Raw genomic sequence first — 12,577 nt, 5'->3', positions numbered from 1 at the left:
AAAATTTACACAAAATCGTTATTTATTCTTTTTTTTTTTTCTTTAAGTCAATATGTGCATGGCCACCATGTGGACGATCTGTAAACTCACTAGAAGATCAGTTTCCAGACGTACATACAGTACTGTAAATGACGCCAGAATGTGGTTTATTTTAACTAAGAATCGTCACTTCCCCATAAGTGCAAAAAAAAAAAACACATGATAATGTATCACAAAACAGGAAGGCTATAGGGGCATTGGCACATAGGCTCTCATTATCATTCTGCTCGGTCAGGATCTCTTTTGCTGAGATGTCATTACTCGGGATAACAGGTTCCAGTCTTTATCAATATTTATTCATCTTTAAAGGAGATCAACATTAAGAAGATCTGTAGGATTTGCAGACATCTTATTACATGACCAGGTATGATATTTGTATGTGCATTGCTTACTCTGCTCACCCTAGATTCTGAGTATTTTGAGAAAGGTATAGGATAGTATAGTATAGAATAGCATTAGTACAATGTAGTACAAGAGATTGACCATTTCTGTCTTTAGCATTGTTATCAGAACAAAAAGTCATGAGAAATTCAAAATGTTTATGGTAGCCACTGGAACATGCGTCTATGTTTCCCAAAGAAATTGACCAATAAAGCCACGGAGCACCCAGTAGAAAGTTGACACCAAGTGCCAAAACCTTGTCTGCCAGCGCTACCAATGCACTTTCTTTTCCGTCCAACCCTTCCTCCTACACCTTTTTATCTGTTAATTCAGCCAAAGCCCCACAAATTGATATGTCCACCGAATTATACAACAATACCCTAGCAGACTTGGAGCAGGTAGAAGATTTGAGTGATGAACAATCCATATTCTCTTCTGGCAAAGAAGAAGATAATGGGATGACCACCCCAACCTGTCCTATACCATCCTAACCTGTCCTATGCCACTCCAACCTGCTTTATACCACTCCAACCTGTCCTATACCACCCCAACCTTCCCTATGCCACCGAAACCTGCCCTATACCACCCAACCTGTCCTATGCCACCCCAATCTGTCCTATGCCACCCCAACCTGTCCTATACCACCCCAACCTGCCCAATACCACCCCAACCTGCCCAATACCACCCCAACATGTCCTATACCACCCCAACCTCTCCTATACCACCCCAACCTGTCCTATGCCACCCCAACCTGCCTTATACCACCCCAACCTGTCCTATACCACCCCAACCTTCCCTATGCCACCCAAACCTGCCCTATACCACACAACCTGTCCTATGCCACCCCAACCTGTCCTATGCCCCCCCAACCTGTCCTATACCACCCCAACCTGTCCTATACCACCCAACCTGTCCTATACCACCCCAACCTGCCCAATACCACCCCAACCTGTCCTATAGCACCCCAACCTGTCCTATGCCACCCCAACCTGCCTTATACAACCCCAACCTGCCTTATACCACCCCAACCTGTCCTATACCACCCCAACCTTCCCTATGCCACCCAAACTTACCCTATACCACCCCAACCTGTCCTATACCACCCCAACCTTCCCAATACCACCCAACCTGTCATATACCACCCAAACCTGTCCTATACCACCCTAACCTGTCCTATGACACTCCAATCTTCCTTATACCACCCCAACCTGTCCTATACCACCCCAACTTTCCCTATGCCACCCAAACCTGCCCTATACCACCCAACCTGTCCTATGCCACCCCAATCTGTCCTATGCTACCCCAACCTGTCCTATACCACCCCAACCTGCCCAATACCATCCCAACCTGTCCTATACCACCCCAACCTGCCCAATACCACCCCAACCTGTCCTATGCCACCCCAACCTGTCCTATACCACCCAACCTGTCCTATACCACCCTAACCTGCCAAATACTACCCCAACCTGTCCTATAGCACCCCGACCTGTCCTATGCCACCCAACCTGTCTTATACCACCCCAACCTGCCTTATACCACCCAACCTGTCCTATACCACCCCAACCTTCCCTATGCCATCCAAACCTGCCCTATACCACCCCAACCTGTCCTATGCCACCCCAACCTGTCCTATACCACCCCAACCTGTCCTATACCACCCCAACCTGTCCTATGCCACCCCAACCTGTCCTATTCCACCCAACCTGTCCTATACCACCCCAACCTGTTCTATACCACCCCAACCTGTCCTATACCACCCTAACCTGTCTTATACCACCCCAACCTGCCTCATACCACCCCAAACTGTCCAATACCACCCCAACCTTCCATATGCCACCCAAACCTGCCCTATACCACCAAACCTGTCCTATGCCACCCCAACCTGTCCTATACCACCCCAACCTGTCCTATGCCACTCCAACCTGTCCTATGCCCCCCCAACCTGTCCTATGCCACCTTAACCTGCCCTATACCACCCCAACCTGCCCTACACCACCCTATACTATGATTTACAGGGGCTGTTTGGGGGTGTGCCCTTAGACCATGCACTGCCTGCAGGGATTTCGCCAGGATAGACAGGGGGGTGAAGCCATGTTTTGCTGCACCAGGTGACACCAACCCTAGTGACGCCACTGGCTGCACTTCCTGAAGGCAGCTGGGGTCTCTCTTCTGACCAATGTCCATCCTCTGCTTCCATCTCTTCAAGAACCTGCAAGAGCAAGAACCTAAACATGGCTTTGCGTAGATGTTTAAAGCCACAGCAGCCAAACACAGCTACTGGCACTAACCATAGAGTGGTCTCTTAATTGAAAGACTATTTTCATTCTCTCCCTGAGGAATTTTTTTGGTAGCTGTGTCTCAGTAAAGCTCCTGCCATGTGGATCATAATCTGAGGCCTAATCAGTCTAAAAGTTTGCTGTTATCGCTGAGAATTTTTTTGCACCTGTGTCTCCTTTGCAAAGCAATACCTTTCATTGCTGAAAAAAACTCCTGACACGTGCCTAACTTTGAGGTTTCTTTAAGGCTAAAAGCATTTTGTTTTATTCTTTTTATTTTAAAGGACTATTTTAAAGAGGAAGTAAACCCTGATGAGTTTACTTCCTCTTTCATTCCCTGCGAAGGCAAAGCATAATGGACTACTATGCGCTGTCATTCGGCGAAGCCGTGATGACGTCACTCCCGCGCATGAGCACGGGAGCCGACACGCGCGGCAGCTCCGTTGCTGAGAATGCCGCGCTCAGTGCGCCTGTTTTCGGGCAAATATCTCCTAAACCATATAGGTTTAGGAGAAATTAGGAGATATTGCTTGGACCTACAGGTAAGCCTTAATCTAGGCTTACCTGTAGGTCAAAGTGGTTTGTAAGGGTTTACAACCACTTTAAATAAGGTTTCATTATCTTAATACACCAAAAAAAAGCAAGCATTTTACCAATGACACTAGTTACAGTAGAGTTAAATGCTCATAGTATGTATGTATGTATGTATGTATACATATGCACACACACACATACATACATTATTATTATTATTATTATTAATAAACACGATTTATATAGCGCCAACAGTTTACGCAGCGCTTTACAATGTATAGGGGGGGACAACACAATTACAGTACAATACAAAAGGTACAGGAGGGCCCTGCTCGTAGAGCTTACATTCTAAAGGGAGGGGGTGGTGGTACAAAAGGTAATAGCTGCAGAGAATGATTTGATGGGGGTGGCTCTGGGACAGTTTTTAGGTGGGTGTGGGATAGGCTATATACATACATACATACATACATACATACATACATACATACATGTATACAAACACACTACACTATATCACCAAAAGTGTTAGGATGCCTGCCTTTACACGCACATAAACTTTTATGGCATCCCAGTTTTAGTCCGTAGGGTTCAATATTGAGTTGGCCCACCCTTTGCAGCTATAACAGCTTCAACTCTATTGGGAAGGCCGTCCACAAGGTTTAGAAGTGTGTCTATGGGAATGTTTGACCATTCTTCCAGAAGCGCATTTTTTTATAGTGCAAGAAATAAAAAATGCAGAGCTGATCAAATACCACCAAAAGAAAGCTCTATTTGTGGGGAAAAGAATTATAACAATTTAATTTGGGTACAGTGTCACATGACTGCGCAATTGTTATTCAAAGTGTGACAGCGCTGAAAGCGAAAAAATGGCTTGGGCAGGAAGGGGGTGAAGGTGCCTGGTATTGAAGTGGTTAAAGAAGAATTATACAAAAAATGATTGGTTAAACCCGCAAGTGCTTTTTTTTTGACCACTACTATTCCTTTATACTGTCTTTTAAAATGAGCAATTTAGAAATTGATGAAAGGTTTAGCACAGTAAAACACCTTTTGATAGATAAATAGTGGAATTTATATACAACTATATACATCATTCCAAAATGAGGGACAAATGAGAGGGAGAGGGAGAGGGACTTTGTACAAAATGAGGGACAGTCCCTCAAAATCAAGGACAGTTGTGGAAGTTGTGGAAGTACTGTCGTGAGTTGCAGTTAGTTGGGTTTTTTAATGTTGTTTATGAGTTAAAGATTGTGAAAACTGATAAGAATGATCTCAGCCTTTGTGTCCGCTGCCTTTCCTGAAACCACTTTTGCTTCCTTCCTCTTTTATGCTGGCTGCAGCTGAGCTCTCCATGCAACCCGATTCATCATATCTATTAGGACCTGTTGGGCGCTGCCGTTTATTCACCTCAAAACTGCTTTCTCAGTCCTTGTAAATACGAAACAGCTCAATACAGCTTGACTTAATGTAAAGTAGGTGAGGTTCAGAAGGTAGTTAGATGTGGGTGAGGTTCAGAAGGTAGTTAGATGTGGGTGAGGTTCAGAAGGTAGTTAGATGTGGGTGAGGTTCAGAAGGTAGTTAGATGTGAAGGACCTCTGCAGCATCTGAAAATGATTTTAAGTGCAAACTGAAAGCACCCAAATGCATAATACATTTGTCTATATACAACAACACTGGTTGGATTTTTCTTCAGCACAGAACCAGCATTGTGTAATATGGGTGGAGAGATGTATGGCCTTCAACTTCCATTTCAGATCATCCTCATCTGTAAGTATACAAATTCTCAATACTATCTATGTATTTTCCTACATAGGTCTTTTAATATATATTTATTGTATACACTAAAGTGTAATTGTTTAGAGTCATTCGAATATTTTTTTCATTATAAATTAAAGTATACATTTATTCCCCAAAGTAGCATTGACTTGTTTAACGTGATAACACTCGATTTTATTTCATTGAACTCTTCAGGTCATTGGATTTTAGAGGAATAAAATAAAATAAATAATTCCCAGCAATTACATTTTTTTTTTTAATGTTACTATTGATATGTCGAAATTCCAAACCACATGTCCTGTAGTTCTTCCTAGGGTTTCTATTTTCTTTGACCTTATGGTGAAGCTCTTCCCATAAGAGGTAGATAGAGTTGGGATCTGTCAGTCGTGCCGGCCAGTCCATCAAAGGCCATACGCCGTCTTCCTTCACTCATGGTTTGTCATAGCTGAGAAGCATATTTAAGGTATTCTCCTGCCGTATTATGAAATGTGCGCTAATTAAGTGCTGACCACAGAGGGATGGTATGACATTAAAAATAGAGTTGGTAACCTTTTTTCATAGGATGTTATCAGGAGGCACAGCTATGGCCATCCATTCTGCTCAATATATACTACTAATTAAATGAAGCCACACTGCACAATTATTCACAATTTAAAGAGGAAGTAAACTTCCTTTGCAAACTTTTACCTATAGGTAAGCCTATAATAAGGCTTACCTATAGATGTTGAAAATATCTTCTAAACATGTACAGTTTAGGAGATATTTCCAGTGAATGCAGCCAATGACATCACTGGCCCTTGCGCTCTAAAGGAGCAGCCCATGTTTGCCGTTCCTTCCTAGCCTGTGCCGTGAACGACGGCTCCTACGCATACGCGGGAGTGATGCCTTTGCGGCTTTGGCCAGTCACAGTGCCAGAGCCCACGAACCCGAAAGATGTTGGCCGTACACAAAGAGACACGCTGATGGCTGAAGCCAGCTGTGCAATACAGTGAGGATAGAAAAAAATGTGATGAATAATTTTTATGTGTAAAATAAGAGAAATGCATTTTTTAAAACCATTTTTTGTTAATTTGTCAGCTTTCCCATTAGATAAAGAGATAATTTATCATATAAGGATTAAGATGAAGACAAGGGAGGCAGGTTTGGGGAATTTGTATTTCAAAGCAAATAGCCACGTAAATTCAACTCCTGATATTTCTGGATCTATAGTAGAGATCATTTTAACATAATCAGTTTTCAGTGAAGGTCATCTCCTCATATGTGTGTTTTTTTCTTCATATGTTCAGTTTTGAATTGGCTAGGTTTGTGAAACATTTATTTTAAATAGACCACAGGCCTCATTTATAACACTTTTTTTCCTTGTTCCTTTTAACAGCTCTGATCGGACAGCTGGGTAAGTTCACATCTTTCATATATATATTGTTAGAAAATTATGTATAACAACCTTATGTTTTTTCAGTGTTTAGATGATACAATCGTATACATACAAATGTTTTACAATTTAAACAAAATTCTTAAAAGAGAAGTATGGGTTTTTTTTTTTATTTTTATATATTCATAAATACCTAGGTGGATGCAGCATCGGCCTGTTGCTGCATCTGTCCCCCTACCACCTTTTCACTGAGAACCGAGCCACCGAACACTGCCGATGACTCGGTTCTCTCATCTCCCCGAGCAGAGAGATGTTGCCTGAGCTGAGCTGTGGAAGGCATTTTAGTGTCTCAGCGGCTCTCTGAGAGGCTGAGACTGCCATTAGTCAAGGCAGCTGGCAAATCCATACTTCTTAAAGTGGTTGTAAACCCTTACAAACCACTTTGACCTACAGGTAAGCCTAGATTAAGGCTTACCTGAAGGTCCAAGAAATATCTCCTAAACCTACACGGTTTAGGAGATATTTACTAAAAGACAGTCCCAGCTGTCTATGGCGCATGCACAGGCGCACTATCACCGTTAGCAGCATGCTGAAAACATGTCACAGGAGTGCAAAACTACCCATAGGAGAAGCCCAGCCAAACGAGCCCAGGCTGGACTTCTCCTTTAATGATTTCCATTAGCCTTGCCCATCTACCTCTCTATGGATGTCCTGAACCCCCACCATATCCATCCCCATCTCAATAGTACTTTTTCACACTATCAGCCAATACAGAGAGCTGGATATGTCCCATAGACCAGTGGTTCTCAACCTCAGTCCTCAAGTACCCCAGACAGGGGTTTTGGGAATTTCTCTCAGATAAAATAACTGTCCAAAATACCAAGCCATTGACTCTGATTTAAAGCACCTAGATAAAGATAAAGGAAAACCTGCAAAACATGGCCTGTTGGGGGTACTTGAGGACTGAGGTTGAAAACCACTGCCTAGACAAAAGAGAGAGGTGATTGAGTTGAGTATGTATTTTGGGACAATTGCCATGTATCAATAAATATCCTTTGAATGCATGGATTAAATACAAGCAATTTTTAAAGATAACCTGTCACAATACAAATATGGGACATTTTTTTGTCAGCACTTTTTATAAGGTCTTACTTTCTACAGTAGAGTATGTAGCGGTGGGCTCCTGAAGAGTACGAGCTATTTGTTTTTCAAAATGTAACTTTACCCAAACTGCAGTTTGGTTTGGGTCTATTTGCCTAAATTTGACTTCTGTGTCAGTCTGACTGGGCTGTGAGATGTTCAGCTTGGCCACAAGGGGGCACTGTCTTTGGTGGCAGGTGTGGAACTATGGTAACTCTGGTTGGGCGCTTAATTTACTCTCTCTCTGAGTCAGGTCAGTGGGAGTGGCCCACTCACTGTGCCCTCTGGGATGGGGTATTTAAGATGCGGATGTCACGTTGTTCGGGGTTCCGGTCCAGTATGCTGTGCTGATTACATGGTCTTGGTCCTCCTGATCAGCCCCCAGGAAGGCTATGGCCTGGGGTGCGGATCCACCTGATTTTGATGCCTCGGGGTTGGCTAGCCCAAGGCAAGGGAACTAAGGAAGCCTGCCATAGCCTGCAATTATACAGTGCCTGCCACCAGGTGTCACTGAAGTGCACCGGGAAAATGTAGTGCTACAGTTCCTCATGTGATGAATCAACAAGTAAATGGGCGGAGCCATGCCCAGGAGGAGAAGATCCTAGTGTTCCACATGCCACGCACCACACCCAAGGCGGAGGAAGATGGCAGAGGGTGTTCAGAGCACACCCGCCATGCAGCGGTTACCTGACATGCAGGATCAGGTCCTAATTGACACCAGTATTCGGTTAGAGCTCACCAGAGGACTGACACTAGGAGTCATTGAAGGGATGGAAAGACTCTGTATGCTGTGTCCCGGATGTCAGAAGCCAAACAGTCAGAGTCAGTGCTTGGGCACGGTATGGGCATTGTGGTGCCCAGTTAACCTGTCTGGGACCGGTGCCGCAGGAAGTCAAATACTACTTAGCCATTCTCACAACCGGACTTTGTCTGCCGCAAGCACAGGTGACCCGAAGGGCTGTGGATTGGGGGTCACCTCAGGTACTGAAAAAGTACAGGTCCTTAGACAATTTGTTTGAGTGGTCATCCCCGGAAGAGGCCAATTCCAGCGGAGAGGAAGAATGGTTCCTCGAAAAGTTTCACCTCCGCCGGAGCTCCACCAGAGCTCCGGAGAGTCTACCAACCTTCCTACAACCCCCAGTACCCCCCTTTGTACTTTCTTCTCTTGTAAGTCCACAAATGCTCTTATCACCAGAGCATACACCTATCAGCAATGGGCTATCAGAGCCTCTGACTCGTGTTCTGCGTGGGCGGGGAAGGCCCAAGGACTTACCAAGGCTCTCTAGGTTCCAAAGAGATTTGCAGAGGAGAGTTGCTCAGGAGTGGGGCCTGGATTATCCGTACGTTCCAGACCGTGTTATGGAAACAGTTGAAACCTCCCGGGAACAGTGGGAGAATTATCTGGTCTGGGATTACTATCATGTTCCTAAACCTCAACGGACACCTGATAGTGAGGTAAGGGTAAGGTTCCAGGACATTTACAGAGAATGGAAGCTCGGGAGGGCAATCTACAAAGAAAAAGTGCTGGTGGCGAAAGCAGGACAGAATACCCGCCGCTACTCCATCTCAGTGAAAGAACAAAGGGACAGTCGTAAGAGATTGCCGGACCTGAGGTATTAACTGTGAGCAAGACTACTGGTGAGGTAGTCATAGATGTACTCAAATGTATCCATGTTTAGTTGCAGAAGGGCAGATGGGTTAGGGTGGGTTTTCCCCAATGTGACTGCTCTGCAGGAGACGGCCATTCAGGGTGCCTGGCATTGACAAGAGACTCCTGTTTAGGAGCTGAACAGAACGTTTTTTGGCTACTGGCATATGTGTTCATTTGCCTTGCATGCCTGCTCAAGTTGTGCTCTGCAGGAGGTCTGTTAGACTCCTTTTGAGGGAGTGACAATATTGGCAGCGACATACATGCCATTACAAAATGTAAGTTGTTTGGATACCTGACAGAAGATGATAACCCTTTCTGTCTGGTACAGTGTAATGTTTATTTAGTTCATAGTTAGAAATGATTTCTGTCTTCTCTTAGATGGATTGGAGATGCGACAGATGTCAATCTACAGATGAAGGCCTACAGTAAGCAGAATATTCCTCCTGAGGGAGCAATGCTCTGGTTCTGTTTGTACGAAAAGTTATCTGTAGGGACCTGCAGCTAGGTTGTATAAATTGTACAGAATTTGTATTGTGACATTTTGTACTTTACTTTTGATGTTACCCCTTTTACATTTAATTCCCTTTCCCCATCCCAATTCTATGTAATTGAGATGCTCTCTCCTCCATTAACTACTTCCCACCCGGCTGATGTACATATACAGCCGGGTAGGAGCTCTCTCCTTCTGAATGGACGTTCAGGAACATCCTTTAAAAGGACCCGGACACGGCGCATCTCCGATCGGTAGGAGGGCTCTATGATTGGCCCTCCTGATCACATGACGGCCGTGTCAAATCACAGCCATCATGTGATGTAAACAAAGTCATTGCTAGGCAATCAGCTCTCCTCTCCTCACACGGAAGTTGTCGCTGAGGAGAGGAGAGCAGATCGCTGCAGCCGGCTGGTGATCAGCTGTTTTTACAGCTTTTTACTCATTGATCACCAGTCTAGTGTAAACATACATGTAAAACACACATGTCCCCAAAACACACATGCCCCCAAAACACAGATGTCCCCAAAACACAGATGTCCCCAAATAATAAAAACACATGCCCCCCACATATGTCCCACTAAAATCACATGTCACAATGATGATCTGCACACATACAGTGGTGTGAAAAAGTGTTTGCCCCCTTCCTCATTTCCTGTTCCTTTGCATGTTTGTCACACTTAAGTGTTTCGGAACATCAAACCAATTTAAACAATAGTCAAGGACAACACAAGTAAACACAAAATGCAATTTGTAAATGAAGGTGTTTATTATTAAAGGTGAAAAAAAATCCAAACCATCATGGCCCTGTGTGAAAAAGTGATTGCCCCCTAAACCTAATAACTGGTTGGGCCACCCTTAGCAGCAACAACTGCAACCAAGCGTTTGCGATAACGTGCAATGAGGCTTTTACAGCGTCCTGGAGGAATTTTGGCCCACTCATCTTTGCAGAATTGTCCTAATTCAGTTACATTAGAGGGTTTTCAAGCATGAACGGCCTTTTTAAGGTCATACCACAACATCTCAATAGGATTCAGGTCAGGACTTTGGCTAGGCCACTCCAAAGTCTTCATTTTGTTTTTCTTCAGCCATTCGGTGGTGGACTTGCTGGTGTGTTTAGGATCATTGTCCTGCTGCAGAATCCAAGTTCGTTTCAGCTTGAGTACACGAACAGATGGTCGGACATTCTCCTTCAGGATCTCTTGGTAGACAGCAGAATTCATAGTTCCTTTTATCACGGCAAGTCTTCCAGGTCCTGAAGCAGCAAAACAGCCCCAGACCATCACACTACCACCACCATATTTTACTGTTGGTATAATGTTCTTTTTATGAAATGCAGTGTTCCTTCTACGCCAGATATACTTGGACACACCCTCCAAAAGTTCCACTTTTGTCTCATCGGTCCACAGAATGTTGTCCCAAAAGTCTTGGGGATCATCAAGATGTGTTGTGGAGAAATTGAGACGAGCTTTGATGTTCTTTTTGCTCAGCAGTGGTTTTCTCCTTGGAACTCTGCCATGCAGGCCATTTTTGCCCAGTCTTTTCCTGATGGTGGAGGCATGAACGCTGACCTTAACTGAGACAAGTGAGGCCTGCAGTTCCTTGGACGTTGTTGTGGGGTCTTTTGTGACCTCTTGGATGAGTCGTCGCTGCGCTCTTGGGGTAATTTTGGGCGGCCGGCCACTCCTGGGAAGGTTCACCACTGTTCCATGTCTTCGCCATTTGTGGATAATGGCTCTCACTGTGGTTCGCTGGATTCCCAAAGCTTTGGAAATGGCTTTATAACCCTTTCCAGACTGATAGATCTCAATTACTTTCTTTCTCAATTGTTCCTGAATTTCTTTGGGTCTCGGCATGATGTGTAGCTTTTAAGGATCTTCTGGTGGACCTTACTGTGTCAAGCAGCTCCTATTTAAGTGATGCCTTGATTGTGCACAGGTGTGGCAATAATCAGGCCTGGGTGTGGCTAGAGAAATTGAACTGGGTGTGGACAACCACAGTTATAGTATGTTTTAACAAGGGGGGCAATCACTTTTTCACACAGGGCCATGATGGTTTGGATTTTTTTTCACCTTTAATAATAAACACCTTCATTTACAAATTGCATTTTGTGTTTACTTGTGTTGTCCTTGACTATTGTTTAAATTGGTTTGATGTTCCGAAACAATTAAGTGTGACAAACATGCAAAGGAACAGGAAATGAGGAAGGGGGCAAACACTTTTTCACACCACTGTATGTCCGTGATCACCTGCACACGTGTACATGATCATTTGCGTACATATGTCAGTGTTCACACAAACCAATTATTATACACTTAATGGATTTTTTTTTACCAAAAACATGTAGCAGAATATATTTTAGCTTAAATTTATGACAAAATTAGATTTATTGGATTTCTTTTAAAATAGAAAGAAGAAAATATCGTTTTTTTTCCAAATTTCCACAATTTTTTCGCTTATATCGGCAAAAAATAAAAAACGGAGTCATGAATAAATACCACCAAAATAAAGCTCTATTTGTGCGAACAAAATGATAAAAATTTAATTTGGGTACAGCGTAGCATGACCGCGCAATTGTCATCGAAAGTGTGAGAGCGCTGAAAGCTGAAAATTGGGAAGGAAGGGGGGCAAAAGTTCCCGGTATTGTAGTGGTTAACAAGGAGGTACTCCAAATTTATTCCCCACATCTGAGGAGAGCTGTGATTTAAGTGGGGGGGGGGGGGGGTGAATGTAGCGGTCACTACCTAAAGGTAGGTGATCTGTAAGTATTCTTAGTGACAGGGCTCAGTTTCAGGCCAAATTTAGCCAGGCCTGTGACTTCAGACAGGCCTGGATGTTTTGATCTTAGGAGTGGGAGTGTTAGTGTAGTGTGAGGTGTAGCCAAAGGATACCTCCGCTGCTTTCAGTGGAATTGTTCTGGA

General features: G+C 43.9%; 1 protein-coding gene across 3 annotated transcripts in view; it reads left to right on the top strand.

The window, feature by feature from the left end:
* Positions 1-249: 249 nt before the first annotated feature.
* Positions 250-12,577, top strand: part of LOC143973519 (uncharacterized) — a 115,219-nt gene continuing 102,891 nt past the window's right edge. For 2 of the 3 annotated variants that reach the window (XM_077474437.1, XM_077474436.1), the window contains exons 1-3: positions 250-403; positions 4,921-4,994; positions 6,379-6,396. In XM_077474437.1, the coding sequence (XP_077330563.1) occupies positions 396-403; positions 4,921-4,994; positions 6,379-6,396 (100 nt within the window). In that variant the 5' untranslated portion in view covers positions 250-395. The remainder of the gene's footprint in view (positions 404-4,920; positions 4,995-6,378; positions 6,397-12,577) is intronic. The other variant, XM_077474438.1, reaches the window with a different exon arrangement.

Source organism: Lithobates pipiens, unplaced genomic scaffold (genome assembly GCF_037356315.1).
Source record: "Lithobates pipiens isolate NorthernLeopardFrog02 unplaced genomic scaffold, aLitPip1_a1.2 Scaffold_83, whole genome shotgun sequence".
Classification (NCBI taxonomy): Eukaryota; Metazoa; Chordata; class Amphibia; order Anura; family Ranidae; genus Lithobates; species Lithobates pipiens.
The sequence above is the reverse complement of the archived record's forward strand: the minus strand, read 5'-3'. Positions and strand labels throughout refer to the sequence as shown.